This window comes from Vigna umbellata, chromosome 6 (genome assembly GCF_029865625.1).
Source record: "Vigna umbellata cultivar VRB3 chromosome 6, Vumbellata_1.0, whole genome shotgun sequence".
Lineage (NCBI taxonomy): Eukaryota > Viridiplantae > Streptophyta > Magnoliopsida > Fabales > Fabaceae > Vigna > Vigna umbellata.
The window spans coordinates 12,982,348-13,001,943 of record NC_142170.1 but is presented as its reverse complement, the minus strand read 5'-3'; the positions used below and the strand labels follow the sequence as shown (position 1 = coordinate 13,001,943).

General features: G+C 33.9%; 3 protein-coding genes across 5 annotated transcripts; 2 read left to right on the top strand and 1 right to left on the bottom strand.

Moving 5' to 3' along the window:
• The first annotated feature begins 530 nt into the window (after positions 1–530).
• Positions 531–4,999, top strand: FRS4 (FAR1-related sequence 4). 2 transcript variants are annotated; one of them, XM_047297780.2, is made up of 4 exons: positions 531–741; positions 1,382–3,559; positions 3,642–3,689; positions 4,651–4,999. In XM_047297780.2, exons 2-4 carry the CDS (start codon positions 1,508–1,510, stop codon positions 4,777–4,779), a joined length of 2,229 nt encoding a protein of 742 aa, XP_047153736.1. In that variant the 5' UTR covers positions 531–741; positions 1,382–1,507; the 3' UTR covers positions 4,780–4,999. The 2 variants fall into 2 exon arrangements, with proteins under 2 accessions (XP_047153736.1, XP_047153738.1); XM_047297782.2 differs by having other exon boundaries at positions 1,364–3,559.
• Positions 5,000–7,113: 2,114 nt separating this feature from the next.
• On the top strand, positions 7,114–8,878 carry LOC124825214 (uncharacterized). The gene has a single exon (XM_047297779.2). It carries the CDS (start codon positions 7,454–7,456, stop codon positions 8,552–8,554), a length of 1,101 nt encoding a protein of 366 aa, XP_047153735.1. The 5' UTR covers positions 7,114–7,453; the 3' UTR covers positions 8,555–8,878.
• Positions 8,879–13,068: 4,190 nt separating this feature from the next.
• On the bottom strand, positions 13,069–19,179 carry LOC124825213 (uncharacterized). 2 transcript variants are annotated; one of them, XM_088093322.1, is made up of 14 exons: positions 19,041–19,179; positions 18,557–18,635; positions 17,957–18,468; positions 17,107–17,309; positions 16,571–16,768; positions 16,263–16,334; positions 15,829–15,924; positions 15,662–15,741; positions 15,408–15,486; positions 15,002–15,212; positions 14,682–14,878; positions 14,352–14,457; positions 14,156–14,245; positions 13,069–14,014 (listed from the first exon to the last, which is right to left on the bottom strand). In XM_088093322.1, the coding sequence occupies exons 2-14, from the start codon at positions 18,565–18,567 to the stop codon at positions 13,281–13,283; spliced, it is 2,589 nt and encodes an 862-aa protein (XP_087949448.1). In that variant the 5' UTR covers positions 18,568–18,635; positions 19,041–19,179; the 3' UTR covers positions 13,069–13,280. The 2 variants fall into 2 exon arrangements, with proteins under 2 accessions (XP_087949448.1, XP_047153734.1); XM_047297778.2 differs by having other exon boundaries at positions 18,557–18,666; positions 19,041–19,171.
• Between the last annotated feature and the right edge of the window lie 417 nt (positions 19,180–19,596).

Here is a 19,596-nt window from a genome sequence, read left to right as displayed (position 1 = left end):
GTTATGCACTAAATTATTTTATTTTTCACTAACATGGCCGTGAAGTTTTTTATATTTGAATATGGTATTCTTTAATTTTTTATTTTTCGCATTTGCAAAGAAATATATTAAATTTTTAATTTGTATACTTTCAAAATTTATATACTTACCCACTGTTAAATATGTAAACTCACACTATGGTAATTTTATTATTTATTATTATTTTTAAATATATTTTGCACACCCATCACTAATTTACATTATATAACTAACAACACTAATTGATCCTGTATTCTACTGATACATATACGTTCCATGTAGGTATATTTATATTTTTATCATATTAAGATATAAATAATCTATGAGTAATTAACTAAGAAAATGAAAAATAATATAATTTAAAATATGTATAATAATGTAAAAAGATATTAAAAAAACTATGAAACTATTAATTTTTTAAAAAGAAAAATTGCTTAATTCGTTTTAGAGAATAAAATTATTTCATTAAAATAGGAGACCAAGGATAATGGTCAAATGGTGTGTATATCTTTGTATAATGCTTCTTGTTTATGTTCTCTTTCCTGAAAGTAGAACTCTGTAATCATCCACACAGATAAACCCTAATTTGTTTTTCAAAGCCAAATTCAGAAGAAAACTATCAGTTTACTCAAGCATCTGGTCAGGGCTTGGATCTGCGCGTATGGAAGCAGGTTTCTCGCATCAAACGCAAAGCAGCTGGAAAAGGGTTCGACTGGGAGTAAGGTTATCTCTGCTTTCTTTAAATTTCGCTTAATCTCTAGAAGTTTTTGGCTCCAATTTACTTTTTATGCTTCATAGTCTTACAAGCCGATGCTAAATAATTGGCAAACCGCTTCAGTTTCTATAAATGATAAATTAATTGATGTTCTGCTTAAGCTCTGTATGGTTTTAGCGTCGTTAGATACATGTTGAGATTTCAGATAGATAAATTTAATTGAGTATACATTAACTTTTTAGCATACGAGTGTTTTTTAGCATACGAGTGTGTTCAGCGCCCCATTTAACACCTACAATGCACTTGGCTGCTTAATCATGAATGTGGTGTGAATTGCGCGAGAGCCATTCCGCTTATCTAAATTAATGAACAATATATTTGAAGAGTAGAGTGGAGGAAAAGTGGATATCTGTTTCCATTATTTCTTTGATATCATAAAGTTAGATTCTGCTAAAGTGGACTGATAATAGAGAATTATGCACACTTGTGTACTTAAATAGCTGTGTGGAAATGTCTTTAGTTGTTTTGTATTGTTTATTTTGATTGTTTTATTGAAATCTAGCGCCCTTCATTTCTTTAATTATATCTAAAATAACGTTGTTTTACTCCTGGCACAATTTCTCAACGAAGCATTGCCCTTCCAATCAGGTACCACCTTTGCGGGATCATTGAGACAAACCTTTGCATCTTTTATCTGTGTGATATTTTTGGACATGTGAAACAACATTTTCGGAAGTGAACTGGGGCTGAACTCTGAATATCGCTGCAATAGTTATGGATTCTTCTGTAGTTGTGGGTAGCTCAATTTCCGAGCCTCATCATGAGATGGAATTTGAATCTCATGAAGCTGCATATACATTTTACAAAGAATATGCTAAGTCTGCAGGGTTTGGCACTGCTAAGCTGAGCAGCCGGCGATCTAGGGCATCCAAAGAATTTATTGATGCCAAATTTTCATGTATAAGATATGGTAATAAGCAGCAATCTGATGATGCAATTAATCCACGCCCTTCTCCAAAAATTGGTTGTAAAGCTAGTATGCATGTAAAGAGAAGGCAAGACGGTAAATGGTATGTCTACAGCTTCGTGAAGGAGCATAATCATGAACTTTTACCAGCTCAAGCTCATTTTTTTCGGAGTCACAGGAGTTCTGATCCACTAGGTAATGATGTTCGAGTGCGTAGGCGAAAAACCTCAAATGCAGTTTCTAAATTATTTAGTGCATATCAGAATGTTGATTGCTTAGAGAACTTTGTGAAACATCAACATGATAAAGGACGGAGTTTGATTCTGGAAGCAGGACATGCTCAATTACTTCTTGAGCTCTTTATGCACATGCAAGAAGAGAACCCAAAATTCTTCTATGCAGTTGATTTGAATGAAGAACATCGACTAAGAAATGTGTTCTGGGTTGATGCTAAAGGCTTGGAAGATTTTACATACTTTTCTGATGTTGTCTCTTTTGACACAACATATTTTACTAGTAAATATAAAATACCATTGGTACTTTTCCTTGGAGTAAACCATCACATTCAACCAACATTGCTTGGTTGTGCATTGATTGCTGATGAGACAATATTTACCTATGCTTGGTTACTGCAAACATGGCTGATAGCAATGGGGGAGCGAGCACCACAAGTGCTTCTGACTGACCAAAATGACGCTATTAAAGCAGCTGTTGCCACTTTTCTTCCAGGAACACGCCATTGTTTTTGTTTGTGGCATATTTTGGAAAAGGTACCAAAGCAACTACAAATTTTAGGCGCATGGCATGATAGCTTTATGGAAAAATTTAACAAATGTATATACAAATCATGGAATGAGGAGCAATTTGAAAAGAGATGGTGGAAGTTGGTTGACAGCTTTAGCCTTGGAGATGTTGAGTGGGTTCGATCCTTATATGATGACCGCACATATTGGGTGCCAACATTTATGAAAGATATTTCCTTTGCTGGCTTGTCTACTAGTTCTCGTTCTGAATGTTTAAATTCATTGGTTGACAAGTATATCCATGTTGATTCTTCTTTGAGAGAATTTATAGAACAATATAGAGTGATTCTTGAAGACAGGCATGAAGAGGAAGCCAAAGCAAATTTTGATGCCTGGCATGAAACACCTGACCTGAAGTCTCCTTCCCCTTTTGAAAAACAAATGCTGTTGGTCTACACACATGAAATTTTTAGAAAGTTCCAGGTTGAGGTGTTGGGTGCAGCTGCTTGCCATCTTAAGAAAGAAAGTGACGGCGTGACTACTGCTTATACTGTGAAAGATTTTGAAAATAATCAAAACTATTTGGTAGAATGGAACACGTCCAGCTCAGATATATGCTGTTCATGTCGTTTGTTTGAATATAAAGGTTATCTCTGCAGACATGCTATTGTTGTTCTACAAATGTCTGGTGTTTTCAGCATTCCACCAAAGTATATATTGAAAAGATGGACAAATGCTGCTATGAGCAGGCATCCTATTGGTGAAAAGTTGGAAGAGGTTCAATCAAAGGTGCGGCGATTCAATGATTTGTGTAGGCGGGCCATTATATTAGGCGAAGAAGGTTCTTTATCACAGGAAAGTTACTACATGGCCTTAGGTGCCATCAGTGAGGCACTAAAACAATGTGTAAGTTTTAGCAACCCTGTTGAGAATGGTATGAGACCTGATTCCTCAGGTACCCATGTTTGTAATGTTGAAGAAGAATATCAATCTATTATTACATCTAACAATAAGGCCCCTGGTCCGAAACTGAATACGGGAAATAAAGCTGTGAGAACTGGTGTACCTTGTAGGAATCAAGGAAGTATTGAAAACAGTGGAGGCGATAAAGGAAAGGTCAGATGATCTGTTATTTAATGATTGACCTCCCAGTACTTTTTATTAAATGTAACCAAGTTTGTTCCCTTTTATGCTATAGGTATCTCTCGTTGAAGCAGGTAGTGGGAAAGATGGTTTTCAACATATGGTATGCTATTCCGTGACTCTTATGATTGCCATCGTTATATTTTCTTGTATTTTTAATGAATGTATTTTGCCAATTCATGAAATTCCATGAAAAACTTGTTTTTTGGGACAGAGCTCTTTTACAACATTTTATTTTGGTATATGTATATAACAGAATATGATATCCTCAAGCATTGAAAATTTTAAAATAAATTAAATAAAATGAAAACTAAAGAAAAAAGGATGCTAGGAGCGCAGTGGAGCCGCGGAGACCCTTTTGCATATTTAATAAAACAGCAACATCCCCTAAAAACACACCATTAGCCACGCCCTGGGAAGAACCTAAGTTAAAAAAAAATATCTATCCAAAATCGAAAACATAGGGGCAAGGGAGGAATGTGTGCTGTTTTGTTGCAACCAGTGTGCTGTTTTCAAGCTAGATTTATCCATCATTGTCTCTCTGAGAGAGAATCTTTGAAGCCTTGGTCTGTTTTGTCCTGTTTTGATGATTTTGACTGTTTAAGATATTTTAACTTTTCAATAGACCGTTGATGGAGAATAACGCTGTCCTACAGGCTGTTTTCACCGAATATTTTATCATGCTAGTTTGTTATGTGATTTGGGGACTATCTGACTGTCCGTCTTTACCTGTGGGATAATTCAGGCTGATCTGATAATCAATCACAAATGCATGTTGAGACTTTGTGTTCAGAAGGGGAAAGTAAATGAGAGCAGGCCGAGTTTAGATTTTTTATTGGATGATAAATTATGCAGATTTTAACCTTTGCATATCATGTACAGAAAGAACTGATCGATATATGTAATCTTGCATCTGCGTATTCATTTATGTTGTGTCAATGCCTACAAACATTCAATGTCTGTATTCTTAATGAAACAATTTCATAAATGTCATTCAAATATTAGTGATTGAACGGGGTCTAACATGGTCTAAAGATTTTAATTTCTTTATTTGCATGTTACAGGAGCTTACTGATCCGAGATCACAGGGTGTCATGCCAATGCAGTTTCACAATGTGGTACCTTCTCTGTTCCATAATGTTTCGGCCCCATTTCACACTACACCTTCACCTCATATGCACGATAATCGTTAGCGTGATGATAATTTGCTTTTAAATGGATCTGGAAACCGTGCACAGGGCTGTACATAAGAACTGGCACTATTCAAAGGCACTATACTTCTCACTTTATGCTGTGTTGCAGAGAGGCCAGGTGGCAATTGAATGTAAGAGAGTTAGTGCTAACTTGAGTATCCTTATATTCTAAATAAAGGTAGGCTCAACATCAATGGTCAATCTAGTTGGTTTTTCTTTCTTTTCTTTTTTCTTTTTGGTTGTTAGGTTGAACTTTGACGCAATGGAGTTAACTCAAGATTATCTTAAAAGTTAAAATCCAGTAAACAAATGCACTTCCTCCACTATTGTTGAATCATTTCTGATGAAAAGAGTAATATATCAAATTAATCTTTAGAATTACAAACACTGATCGATTTAATTATTGAATTTGTGAAAATATTATTCAACTATTAAAATTATAAAGGTTGACCGTTTTAGTCTTCATTTTTTTATTTAAAAAATAAAAACAATAATTTGACAATCTTACAAATTAAGATAACTGTAAATTTAATACTTAGGAAGTCAAGTGATGCCGTTGTAAAATTAAAACTACATAGATCAAACTCGTAGTCGAAGTGTTCCGAAGCTACAGAAAAACTCTATTTCATGGATGCATTGTGGTTGAAATTCATGTAAATGCTTTTATGATAAATACTATAAAGATGAGATAATGAATGAATAGAAAGATTGAGATTATAAGGAAATGGAAGTTGGGTGGAAGAGAGAAGGTAGATGTACGTCAAATATCTTACTGTTTCCCAGGAATCTATGTATGACCAGTCATCAGAATGAAGATCATTTTCCACATGGAGACACATGCAGCCTGTTGACAATCATCTTACCGTAAGAAATGGCAGGATCATGGGTTATAAATCGTTTATTCAAACTAAATTCAAATTAGGCAAGAACTTCGTGCATCTTTTGTATTATATTTATTTATTTATATCAAATTTAATTGAGGGAAGAGTTTGTGTGCCACCTGACTGTCAGGTTTTGTGCGAAATCTTAGTAGAAACAAACAAGATAAAGAAAACTTGTTTATTTGACAATGTTTCTTTATTTTTTTATGCTTTTGTTCCTGATTCCTATAACTTGGCACAAAATCTTGCGGATAATGTTTTCTGGACATTACTGGCTGGTCGGATTCTTCCTTCTCAATGCAAAGCCAGTGAGCTAAAATAATTGAGAAACTCGCACATGGACAAACTATATTTTAAAAGAGTTATTGCATTCACTTTTGGATTTCTTGATTTGACAGATAAAAATATACAATTTCCGTTCTCCAAATCTGATACACATGAAAAACAAAGTATGTGTATAGAAAACAGAACAGCAGTACAAATTATATTGCAATTATTATTTGGTGTGAAGAGATCGTTTAACAAAGGAAAAAAAATTATATGATGGGGCTGTCCTTATCGACAAGCGGTAAGGACCATATGCAAGTGGGTCATTTTCAGTGTGTGACCACAAAGCTTACTGGATTAATTAGCTAGCATGATACACCTTTTAATCAGGTTCATGTACACAGATTCTGATACCGACAACAATAGTTATTTTTGCGGCATATTAGGTTAAACCAAGTGCATTCATCGTGGAAGTAAACCTCCTTCCCCTAAGTCCAAAATAAGTAGGGAGACAAAGATTTAGGTACCTGTGGGGGCACATTGCAATGTACTAATAGTATCAGTAACACTCCTCCATTGGTGGAACATGACAGCATCCTAAGTCTATTTACCTAGGAGAAAAACCCTCCCAAGTTCATGAACCTCCTTTTACAAGTTAAATTTCCTGTTGATTTGACAAACTAAATGAAATAATTTCTAGTAATGTAATATAAAATTTGAGAATTTATAATGTTCTGGCCGCATTAATCACATATATAAATCCAATTCTATTAAAATCCAAGCTTCACACGAACATTCTTCCATTTGACAGCTCTCAGAACTTGAAACGAACATTACATTTATAGATGTGCACTCTAATTAAAGGACTTCACTTAAATGAACTTTCCGTAACAGAAAAAAAACATATACAACACCATCAAAAATACTACAAAGATAAATAAAAAACAATGGAAAAACGTCATTGTCGCCTGTGGTGCTGAGAAAAAGAAAAGCACAGTAATAATTAGTACTTAAAATTTGACAATAAATGAGAAGACAAGGAGTTTGAATTTAGGAGGTCCCAATAGAAGTGTAAAAGATAGAGGAGTATATAGAATAGAATAGAAGCCTGAAAGTGTGATAATTTAGTTCCTTGACCTTTCTCGTCTCCACCATGTGCATAATCTCCATCTGTCACACCATTTCCTTCTACCCACAAGCTTATCCCATCCCTCCCATGTTCACGTGTTCCTCTTAATATTTCTTCAAATTATTTAGAAAGAGAGAGAAGAACTTTTATCCAGATCACTTCACCAGTTACAAACTCTGTAAGGGGCAAATTCGTCATTCGAACAAAACTTGAATCGACAATATAAATATGATTGTCAGAATCCAAAACTCCCATGCAAGTAGCCACACAAACACACTTCTCACCGTTTTATTAACTTCACTCACAGATAGTACATTGTTTTCACGACATCACACCATATAGTAGGCTGCAAACACCGCAAGTAAGTATTACGTAACCAACTTCCACCGCAATCAAAATGGGTGGGGCTAGGTTTATGACGGGGATGCTGCTGCTATTCATGGCACTCAGCTCCGGCGTGCGCTCGTGTCCGCCATCCGACAGGGCTGCGCTGCTGGCCTTCAGGGCGGCGCTCCACGAACCCTACCTCGGAATCTTCAACTCGTGGACTGGCGCCGACTGCTGCCACAACTGGTACGGCGTGAGCTGCGACCAGGAGACCCACCGCGTCGCCGACATCACCCTCCGCGGCGAGTCGGAGGAGCCGATCTTCGAGCGAGCTCACCGGACTGGCTACATGACCGGCTACATCTCGCCGGCGATCTGCAAGCTCCCGCGTCTCTCCAGCATCATCATCGCAGACTGGAAGGGAATCTCCGGCGAGATCCCCCGCTGCATCACAACCCTACCGTTCCTCCGCATCGTCGACTTCATCGGAAACCGCATCTCCGGCAGCATCCCCGCAGACATCGGCAGGCTCCAGCGCCTCACGGTGCTTAACTTCGCCGACAACCAAATCTCCGGCACGATCCCCGCGTCGCTCGCGAACCTCACGAGTCTCATGCACTTGGATCTTCGTAACAACCTCCTCTCCGGGCCCATTCCCAGGAACTTCGGTTCTCTTCGAATGCTGAGCAGGGCCTTGCTCAGTGGAAACCGCCTCAGTGGGCCCATCCCGGGCTCGGTTTCACTCATTTACCGTCTGGCAGATCTGGATCTGTCTCGGAACCAACTTTCTGGGCTGATTCCACAGGTACTGGGTAAAATGGCGGTGCTATCGACGCTGAATTTGGACTTCAATAAACTTTCTGGGCCCATTCCCGTGAGCCTGTTTAGTTCCGGGATCAGTGACCTAAACTTGAGCCGAAACGCTTTGCAAGGTAACATACCCGACGCGTTTGGGCCAAGGTCTTATTTCACTGCTCTTGATCTGTCCTACAATAATCTTAAAGGGGCCATACCCAAATCCATTTCCTCTGCTTCGTACATTGGACATTTGGATTTGAGTCATAACCATCTCTGTGGCAAGATTCCCCTTGGATCTCCCTTCGATCATCTCGAAGCGTCGTCGTTTGTCTACAACGATTGCCTCTGCGGGAAGCCACTCAAACCTTGCTAATCTTCCTCCAACAATATTGTACAATTAATTAATTAATTAATCAATCAATCAATCAATCAATAATTACTGTTTTTATTACTTATTACAAACTCACTCTCCCAAACTATATATCTGTAATTTGCAATAGGAAATTAGATTTGTGTGTACGTGCATTACTTAACTCAGAATGATCGTGTATTTGTTCTGTTTTTGAGTGATATATATATGTTTGGCGCTACGCTAAATAAAATGCGAGTTTTCTTCCCTCCGCGCACGTCCTTATTGCATGAATTTTGTATCAACTTGTGATGATATAATAAACAATGTTTTACGTGGTTCGTTCTATTCTTCGCTTTCGTTGCAATCATTTCTTCGTTGTTGTTATCATTGGATTGGGTTGATTTGATTTGATGAAAAGGTAATATGGAAGGGACTAACACCGAAAGATCCTCTTTCATGCTAACAAATTTAAAAGATTCAATAAAATTATGTTCTATTCAATAAAAATATAATTAATATAAATTATATAAAAATAAAATATGAAAATAATGATTAGAACATTTTTTGACTTAAAGTTTATAATTATCTTTAGACTAAAATCAGTGTTGTTCTTTGATTAAAAAAAAAGTTAATATTTTATTTATAATAAAATTAGTTACAAATAGTTTATTTTGTTAAATATAAGAAAATATATATGTTACAACAAATATAAAATAAATTTTCTTTTAATGGCACTGCACAGGCCACCACAATGGATGCAACCAAGCCACACACCACCACCCAAATACCAATATCAAGAATCGATTCAAGTGTCAAACACATGGGAGAGAATCAACTCTTATAAATAAAGAAAGTGGAGAATTGATTCTCATAACTCATAAATCAATTATCGGCTCTCTTAACAACATATCATTCCTCTTCCATGTCAAAATCTTCCACATTCTTAAGGGCAATTATGGAACTTCAAGAATCATAAATTATCCTTGTGAAGCTATATTATGCTTAAATCAATTCTCCTAATGAGACATTTTCTTTTCTTTCCTAATGAACAATACATTATTATATACACATAGAGACTTAATCTTTACTTGTCCGAAATGATATTTCAACATTCAAGTCAACAATATATTGTATATGTTGTGGTTTTTAAGTTTAACTCAAACTCACAAAACCAGTTTTTAAGATGAGGTTTACACCTCACTTTATATATATATATATATATATATATATATATATATATATATATATATATATATATATATATTATAATTTGACCTTATTTCTAGTTGAGGTAGACTTCCAACATATTATATAACACATTATATATATGCATAATATAAACAATAATTAATAAATAATAAATAATAAATAATGTGTATCTTATGAATAATATCTTATTTATAGTATTTTAATGAATTAAGATTAATATATTTTGTATTAAATGATTTATTTACCTTTTATGTTACGATAGCTTTTAATACAAAATTTATGAGCATCTTTTATGGGGGAGATCCCACCGATGAAAAGCTATGTCGGATACATGCATTGAAACGCAACGTGGCTTTGAGGTTGCAATGGAGAAATTGGCTTCAATCATTTGCTTGTTGCCTTGTTAGTTAACACCCTTACAGTTTCAATCATTGAATATTTTTTTAAAATTATATTTCACTTTTACTACTCTTTACGTTGATACTCCTTAAAACTTCACAGCTCCCCATTTTCTTACGAACAAATACAATTAAAAATAATTAATTTTATTTTAAATTTTAAACGTAAGATAAAAATTATACAGAACTGTTCTTGAAACATTGTTTTTGTGTTTAAATCTCCACCGTCAGGACATGAAATATAAATTATAAAAAAAGGAGTATTATTGTATGAATTGACATATAAACAACATTTTCCATAAAAAGAAAATCTCAGCTACAACTGTTAAAAAAAAAAGGAAAAAGAAAAACAAAGGAAAGTGAAAGTAATATTGGTATACCATATCTTTCTTTTTTATGAAAATTAGTACTGCTAGATATCTTGAAAAATTGATTGTGAAGACTAGAATTTAATGTGAGTGAGTTTTATTAATCTGGAAGTATTAATTAAGAAGAATAGTTTGGTGAAGATTTGATTAGTACAAGGTTAATAGTTGTTGGGAAGAATAATTGTTGAATGTTTTGTTAATCTAAGGTTATTTATGAACTGAAAAGAATATAAAATTGGTGAGGAAGGGATCTGAAATGCAATTAAGAAATCATTAATGTTGGAGTGAATGTAGGGACCAAACGAATGGCTGAGAGTGAGAGACGTAAAACACCACACGTAGGGATAATAGCTGGATGCAGCATTCAATTTCAAGGAGCTGAATCTGACACTGAAAGCTGCCGGGGAATAACTTATATTTTGTATAGGCTTAATACCTATTTTGTCCCCAGTTTCGCTTGACAATGTCAAATTAGTCCATCTTTTAAAACGTGCGTCAATTATGTCCCTACTTAATAAAATTTATATCAATGAAATCCCTCCCGTTAAATCCGTACAAACGGCGTTAATTATTTTTTTCTCTCTTCTATTGTCGTTTGTACGGATTTAACGGAAGGGATTTATTGATATAAATTTTATTAGGTAGGAACGTAATTGACGCACGTTTTAAAGGATAGACTAATTTGACATTGTCGAACGAAACTGGGGACAAAATAGGGTATTAAGCCTTTTGTATATTTAGGATTATAAAAAGTATTTTTTAGTAGTAAAGAGATCTAGTAACAGCTTCATATAGATTTTTCTTTTTATAAATTACCATGAAAGAAAAACATTGTTGATTTTCACTAATCTTAAGATCCAATTATTTGATGAAGCTAAACAAGAAGAAAAGAGTGGTAAGCTTAATCACAATAACATTAAAAGTCATCAATCGTGTTGTTCATAACCTTATTACTGTTACTATTTTCATTTAGTTTCTGATGTGCAACAAACACGTCACCATACATTATTTTGAGTAAATATACTTATATGGGGTTTTAGAAAACAAAATAAAATAAAAGAAATTTGTAAGTTAAAATTATTTTTATACAAATGACAATATTGTTTTTAAAACACTAACACAAGACTTTTTACATATTAACGGATATATTTGACTAATTTTAGTTTATTAATAAAATTATTTTATTTTAACTTTTAAAACAGTAAGTTTATTTAACTAAATTTGATAAATAATATGCTATAGCTCATTTTATTATTTACTTTGGAATTAATAATAAGTTGAAAAGAGAGAGTAGTGGTATCACTTCTTAAACTTCTTTCCGTGTTAAAATGGTGAGACATGAAAAGGAAATAACTTTAAATAATAAGTTTTTAAAAATCACTTCACATGTCTTTAAGTTTAGTGTAGTGGTTAAAAACCCAAAATTTCTTTTTTTCTATTTTAGGATGATCCCAATTTTCAATGCAGCTCCAATATGATATTTAACAAAATATTATTAATTTTAATTGTTTCTTTTAAATTAAATATTCCAAAATTTATATTATTGTACTGATTCCTTAACTCTTTTTTAATTCATTAAACATTTTCTTAGAACAGTTTATATCAGAATTCCCAAACACCGAGGTATCTTAATTCTAATAATGTAAATAAAAAATAGGAAAAGAAAAAATTTCAAAACCTAATTTGAAATCACAGGTCCTGAAATTTAGACAGGCTTTTTTTTTTTCTGAAGCACAATACCTTAATTTGATCGAACCTAAATCGTACTGGAGAAAATAATAATGTAATTATGTTCATAAAGGCTTGAATTCGAAAATTTTGAACGTAAAATTAATGATCCACGTTTCTCAGTGACAGCCTTTTTGTTTTTATTGGACTTGTAAGTACAATTCCTTCGGGTCAAGATTATTTTGTACAATCTGAAACTTGTTTTTGTTTCATATTACGCCACTTGCTGCAACCTGAACCATGTAACATGTAGAAGTCAAAATTATACAAAAAACCCAATTCAGATGACTCGTGAAAGCGTTAAAAACTATTGGGTTAGGCTCTACAAAAGTGGAAATTCTGAGGGTACAAATTCAACAGTAACTAACTGCTGATGTTTATTGACATTCTATAAAAAAAAAATACTACATTTTAAAACATTTATAAGATATAAAATGTTGATATTTTATACAAGTATTTGAAAATATTAGTATACTGACCATCCGGTTAATTTAATATTGGACGGTTAATTCAGTATTAAACGGTTGATCATGGGATAAACATAATTGCGACTCATCTCGTTCTCGTGACCGTCTGATCATAACTAAAATACTAGACTGTAAGTATATAAAAATATTAGCCTTAATAAGACAAAATGTAATTATTATCAATTGGGTCATGTGACTAATAAAAAATTCATTTTAAAATTTATAAATACTGGTTTGAGTTAAAAAGATTAATAACACCTAGTGATACTTATCAAAACAACCTTTGACAGATTGCAGAATTGCAACATATGCACACTTTTCAAAAGAACGTGTATATGCTATGTAAATTAACAAATACCAGTGACTACATTAAAAACACTTTGATTATTCTATTTATTTATCGAGACTACTATATTTTACAAATGTCTTATTCTGATGTTGTTAAATAATAATAACCTTATACCATTCTCCCATTTTATGAGTGCCATAACCATATATGTCCATAACTATTCGGTAAACTTAACAGATGAAAATTACACTGCCTTATTTCAACTCCTATATGGCCTAAAACCTTACGTCAACCTTTAATGTTGAAATAGGCCGTATAAGACTCATCTCTGAAGGCCAATAACGGCTCCAGAAGAAAATTCTTGTTTACTCCTTTGGCCACAAAGCTGATAGGATTATATTTGCTTATTCCTCTTTTGGCAATAAAACTTGCTGATTGTTTAAATGTATCATCAGAAGAAGAATTGCAACTGAGTTTCACTCCTCTACCAGAATGCAACCCACTATGCACAAAGCAACCGTTATGGCTTTTGGATTCCAAAGATATGGTTTCCTTTCGTCCATCCAATCCTGGAACCACAACAAAAACACAAGAGGAGCCACCAGAGGAAGAGCCTACTACCGTAAGAGGATGTTCCCTTCCTTGGTGAATCACTCGCATTCCTGGATGATCAAACGGTTCTAGCATTATTGTTTTACCAATAGCATCTGTCAATGTTGTGAAATTTGTGGAAGATTTTCCTTGGATAACTCTAAAAGTTGCATGAAGAGCCAAATCAGTTCCAGGCACAGGTAATTTTTGCATTGCTAAATGCTTGGAGTTTGTGAAAACAAAAGTTGAGTTGGCAAAGGCTTGGGAAAAATAGAATAAGTGACTGTTGTAGCTGGCTGGAATTGGAGTGATCCAGTCTTCTATAGATGCATTTGGTGCAGCTTTGATGTCCCAATCACCAGTGGTGTGACCAGCAAGAAGATAAGGACCATATAGAATTGCTTGAATAGAGGCATATTGAGACCTGTCATCTGTATTTGATTCAAAACACTATATCAGTAATGTGAAACACATGATTATTTTTTTCCATCAGATATATTATGCACACTTTGACAGAAGAGCAATGGTAATTAACATTTACCACAAATGGAATCAATATCTACTCAAGCTACCTTTTATGGCCTCGGTTCTTAGGGTAATGGGAAATTGAAGGCTTAGCTTGTCACCAGCATTCCATTTTCTGGTAATGGACAAAAATTTTCCTACATTTCCAGGAAGTTGCAAGTGTTAATTTTTTTTTCTTACTATGTATCAATGTATGTAACTACAGTGAAATCTTAACTTTTGGTTCTAAACAGACATTCACACCTGGGGTTGGCAGAGATAAAGACTCATTATTCAAAACACCCTTTGCACCATCCTTATGTGTCCAAGTTGGTAGTCTGAAGTTAAGTGTAGACAAAGCACCAGTTTTCTGCATAAGTAGATACGTTTTAGAAGACTAAGGCAGGGGTTATACACCTGGTAACTCGTTGGTTTCTTTTGAAGAAGGCTCAAACATGTGAAAAAGTGACAAGTATTCCTTTCTCCTGATTAATTACATACCAAATAAATTCAGATTAACTATTAGAGTGTTTACTCTAATGCATCTAAGGTGAATGTTTGCTACATGAGATGCAGAACAAATGTAACAAGCACCTTAGCTAGAGAAAATGTAAATGTCACTCGTAGGAAAGGATCCCATGAAACAGCTGGAACAACTGTCTGATTAACAATAATTTGCCCAAACTTCCAATTGAAGAAGCTTGATATGTACTGGATAATGTAAAGAGTAGGATTTTTCCCTCCCTCTTCAAAATAGATGGAATCTCCCAGCTTTGAGAATGATTCAATTCCTAATAAACAGGGAAACAAATTTAAACATAAAGTGTATCGAGAAGTATAGAAATGATATGGTGTAGTTTAGTTTGAAACTTTGATGATGCAACTTGAGAAGTATATGATGAACACAGGCTCACCCGTTCCATAGCAGCACCAGAAACTGTTAAACTTCGTTCCCCAACCAAGGCTAGTTTTAGCCTTGGAAACCCCGCGACCTTGAGGAAGCATGTATATCATCACTCCAGGTTCTGTTCCTCTTTGAATGCTTAATACACCATTTGTTAAGGCACGCTCATAATAATCTGCATATGATACCTTTTTGGTCCATCTGAACAGGTGTCGTGAAACCTGAAAAATTGTTTGTTTCCCTTGTACTTAGAGAGGACAACATAAAAACTTCCTAGGAAATTGTTTACGTACACTCATATAAGCACATAAATCCACAAATACATACTAATGTAACACATCATGTGATAATAAATCTACCATTTTTTATATTCATTTTCAGCTTCCCACATGATGATTGATGAAGATTGGCTGTACCTTCAACATATTGTAAGTTGTGCATGATTCCTCATTGTCGGTTGATTCTAGGGTGTCTCCAATTCTCTTTGGATCACTCCTATGAAGAAAAATCGAAGCAAAGCAAATTTTTAGAAATAGTAGTAACAATAAAATCTGTGAATACATATTAGCAAGAAGAACCAGAATTATTGCTTTTATAGATACAGTTGTTTAATGGATAACTGAAGTGCATATGAAAAACAACTAAAACTAAAATGCTGAAATCTTGATACCAGAATTCATCGACTGATGTCCCTCCAGTCGCATAAGTATGAGAAGAGTTAACAATATCCATAAAGAATGTTCCTATTTCCTAACACCAAAAACCAAGAATCTGAATTGGAATTCAAAATAATAATAACAAATTTCAGTACCAGTAATCTACAGCACACATATTTACCTTATAGAGTGGATCACCAGTGACTTCATACCGCATTTGAGATCCAACAACCACTGGGATATGCGTGTTAGCATGAAAATTAGCTATATCATTAGCCTACATCATAGAACTTCAGAATTCACATGCCTTGAAAAAGATTAAATACAACATTTAAACTAGAAAAAAAGGCCCCTAAGTTTAAAGTGATTCAGTTCAGTTTGTTTGTCCAGTGCAGTTCGATTATCCGTTCCATTCTTATATATGGTTCAATTTTTTAAAAAAACAAACAAAATCGTTTTAAAGAATTTGTTTGATACACGAAACCAATCATAAAGGGGTTTTTGAATTTATAAAAGATCACTTTTTTTCAACCAGCAGAAGCTACATAACGAAATTTTTTACAGTATGAACTTGGTGGTAATTATATCATAATGAAAAAAAAATATTATTACTACCTTCACTGCAAGCAAACCTAAAAAGCATGGCTTGTCAAACAGGTGAGCTAACAGTAGATGCCTTTGATCTCCCTGCATTGACAAGGCATGTAAGTTTACAGCATAACTAGGTAGCATGAACAAGAAGCTAACACTTAGTAAAAAAAACTGAAACAAAGTAAGAACTGAAAATAGAGTATGATATCAGAATAATCTCTCTATTTTGGATGAGAAATTTATCCGTTAGGTAAAGAGCATACTTACATCAAATATGCCTAGGAGTCAACAAAAGTAATGTTAAAGAAACGAAATGGACCAAATTAACGTACCGTTATGCTGTATAGTTTGTACAGGACATCATTCATGCCTCCAGTTTCCTCATTCAGTGATTGATAGTGTCTACTTATACTAAATTTTGTTATAACATTCTGCACTCTGTTGAAAAAGTAATCTACCATCCGTTTCACCATATTTAGAGCTTGAGGATTTTTAGCTATAGAATGTTGATCCAGAAGGCCAGCCAATATCTGCCGAAATACATTTTTGAGAAAAAAAAAACTGAATTAAAATTAGTTTCTGGATATGTTAAACAAAAGAATACCTATATATATATATATATATATATATATATATATATATATATATATATATATATATATATATATATATATATATATATATATATATATATATATATATGAAGTAATGCTAATTTATAGGAAATTTTCCTTTATTTTTCTTCTTCTTTTCTTTTCTTGTAAGTTATTATACAGAAATCTATCCAAATATGTCTGAGTTGAAATGCCATAATTTTAAGGCTGAATGTAGTTGCACAATCAAATTATCAGTCACCTTTTGAGGGTACCTTGTGAATGGTGTAATAGGGAGCCCAAACATGCTCAGTAGCTTCAAATCGGTCAAAAAATTCAGATGGAAATGCAGAGAGATACCCTGTACCAATTTTCTCTTGACAGATTGAGAGATTGGCAACAATGGCTGTCATTTTCTTCTTCAAGATATCATTATGTGTGCTGGCCCACATTAAAGCTGATGCACTCAAGTAGTGCCCTTGAAAATATTACAAGAAAGGAATTATAGTTAACCATGAAAAATGAATTGCAAAGGCTGAAAGTTGCAGTCATATGTCAGCTATTTACAAGTAAACACTTTCATACATTTTTTAATCTGTGAGTGAAAAAAAAATCGATTAGAGTTAAGTTCAAGCAGTTGTGATTACATCAATAACAGTCTTATGCTGTGTTGTTAAGCTTTCAATCGTTTTTCATAGCCCTTTCTTCTCATTCCTAGCAGTTAAGAACTCTTGATGAAGAAACGCAAGGAGCTAGGAATGAAAAATGAACCTTACTACAAGTTAGAATTAGTAAGCAGACGATCAAATTCAATGAGTGTGACTTGGTTGAGAAACATACGTGTTTGTGAAGGAATATTTGAGTTTGATTCTTAGACATAGTGACTTAAAACCAAAGATTAATTCCATAACTTAAATGCAAGACCACCACATAACCGTGGTCCTGACCAATTTCCACTTGATGGATACTTGAATTTTTCAATTTATGACTAACAAATAATCAAACTTAACCGTATATTATGCAGATATTAATATGATTATCTCAGACTACCTAATAATTTCACTAGATGTGAAAAATTGTAATTGTGATGATAAAAAACCAGATGATGAATGAAATTAAACTAACCAACAAAATGACCTCGAAGCTCTATTTTTGAATCTTCCCATCCTCCATATGGTGTTCCAGGAGTTGGAAGACCAGCAGTCTTCCTAAAGCTCCAGAGTAACCTGTCCACATCCAACATCAACAGATACTCTAAGTTTGTCTGTTGAGCCCGACCATGGATTGAACCCTCATGCAATCTTACATCATGCAGAGACGCTTCTCTCAGAAAATCTTGGCGTTGATGGGGTGGCTTCAAGACACTCACTTTCTCAGTTTTTCTCAAGATCACATCCCAATCATGTTGGTGTTCCTCTTTCAACAACTTCCTTGGTAGCAAATCAGCCAAAACGTGGTCATGGTCATCCTTTGGAGCCAATTTATAATGCGAGATTATGTTCCAAGATTCATTCGTGGATGTCAATATCTGGTAACGGTAAGTATGTGATTGAGCATTATTGTTTGTGCACTCTTTACACTCAGCGCAACCCCACAGCACAATTGCAACAAAAGCAAACACAAAAGCCATCATCCTCCTGGAAAATCCAAATCAACATGAACCTTAAACTCGGCAAAAATACGGGAACAAATTAAAAACATGAAGCATGGAAGAGTTAGCATTACCCAACAGACATCAGTTTCGGTGGAACACGTGAATTAAGTACTTGGGTGAGCTAAGTAACGGAGTGTCAAACATCAACCGCTTAAAACAGCAGAGAGACATATAAGTGGGTCTACACATATAAAAGCAAGCTAAGTAAACTCCATGAACCGTGTTTAAGAAACTGATTTTTCAGATAAAATTTCAAACACTTGTATAGTAATAGTATCGCTAGAAATCACCATCTGGTAAATAAAAGCACAAAGGGCATAATAGTTTGTGGTCAAAATTCAAAATTTCATTCTTTTTTTGTTTTGCCCGTATATTTTTCGTAAGAGCAGTCTTAACTGAAGCGTTAAGCATGGCCATCTGTGTCAAAGTGGATTCATTCGAAAACTTGTAAGTTAAAGCAAAAGGTTGCAGAATTTTGATCAAAACTGTTTATTATGAAAAATATTAGAAGGCTTCTGATAAACCTTTGACGTGAAGTGATGAAGTGACCGTTACCTTTGGCTTGCAAGTGTCAGAGTTGGATGATAAAGGTAGTAATCACGGAAATCCGCAGCAAAACCGCACTGCAAAGTGCTAACAAAAGCCAACTGAAGCCGTTCTATCCCTTTGAGAAAAGGTAATAATAATATCTAAAAATTAAACATTTCTTAAATAAAAAAGTAACTAATTTTAAATAGAAGGGTAAGGGATTTAAATTCAAAAGTCAACCCCTTTAGATTAGGTTAGAAAAATATACTTTTTTTTAATGTGGGTAAAGTGAATTTAATTCCCTTAAATTATGGGCTAGTCATGTTTTGAGTTAACTCATAACTTCCTAATAACAATTCATTCTTTTTTTTTACTACATTTTATAATTTTTTATTACATATAATCAAGTGGAGTGACAAATAGATATTTTTAAAGACTAAAGTATTGTTAAATAATATTTGAATAATTTAAATATTTAATTTATTTATTTATCATGTAAATTCTATAATTTTTAATTTGTATCTTTATAATAATATTTTATTGGTGAAATAGTAAATTCTTTGATGATATTGTTATAAAGTAA

Excerpts from the sequence above, each read along its gene's own strand:
- LOC124825214 (XM_047297779.2), top strand. The coding sequence starts at position 7,454 with ATGGGTGGGGCTAGGTTTATGACGGGGATGCTGCTGCTATTCATGGCA.
- FRS4 (XM_047297780.2), top strand. The coding sequence starts at position 1,508 with ATGGATTCTTCTGTAGTTGTGGGTAGCTCAATTTCCGAGCCTCATCAT. Across the intron at positions 3,560-3,641 it reads GTGGAGGCGATAAAGGAAAG|GTATCTCTCGTTGAAGCAGG; the intron begins GTCAGATGATCT and ends TTTATGCTATAG. Across the intron at positions 3,690-4,650 it reads AAGATGGTTTTCAACATATG|GAGCTTACTGATCCGAGATC; the intron begins GTATGCTATTCC and ends TGCATGTTACAG.
- LOC124825213 (XM_088093322.1), bottom strand. Across the intron at positions 16,335-16,570 it reads ACAAACTATACAGCATAACG|GGAGATCAAAGGCATCTACT; the intron begins GTACGTTAATTT and ends TTGTCAATGCAG. Across the intron at positions 15,925-16,262 it reads TAGGTTTGCTTGCAGTGAAG|GCTAATGATATAGCTAATTT; the intron begins GTAGTAATAATA and ends TCTATGATGTAG.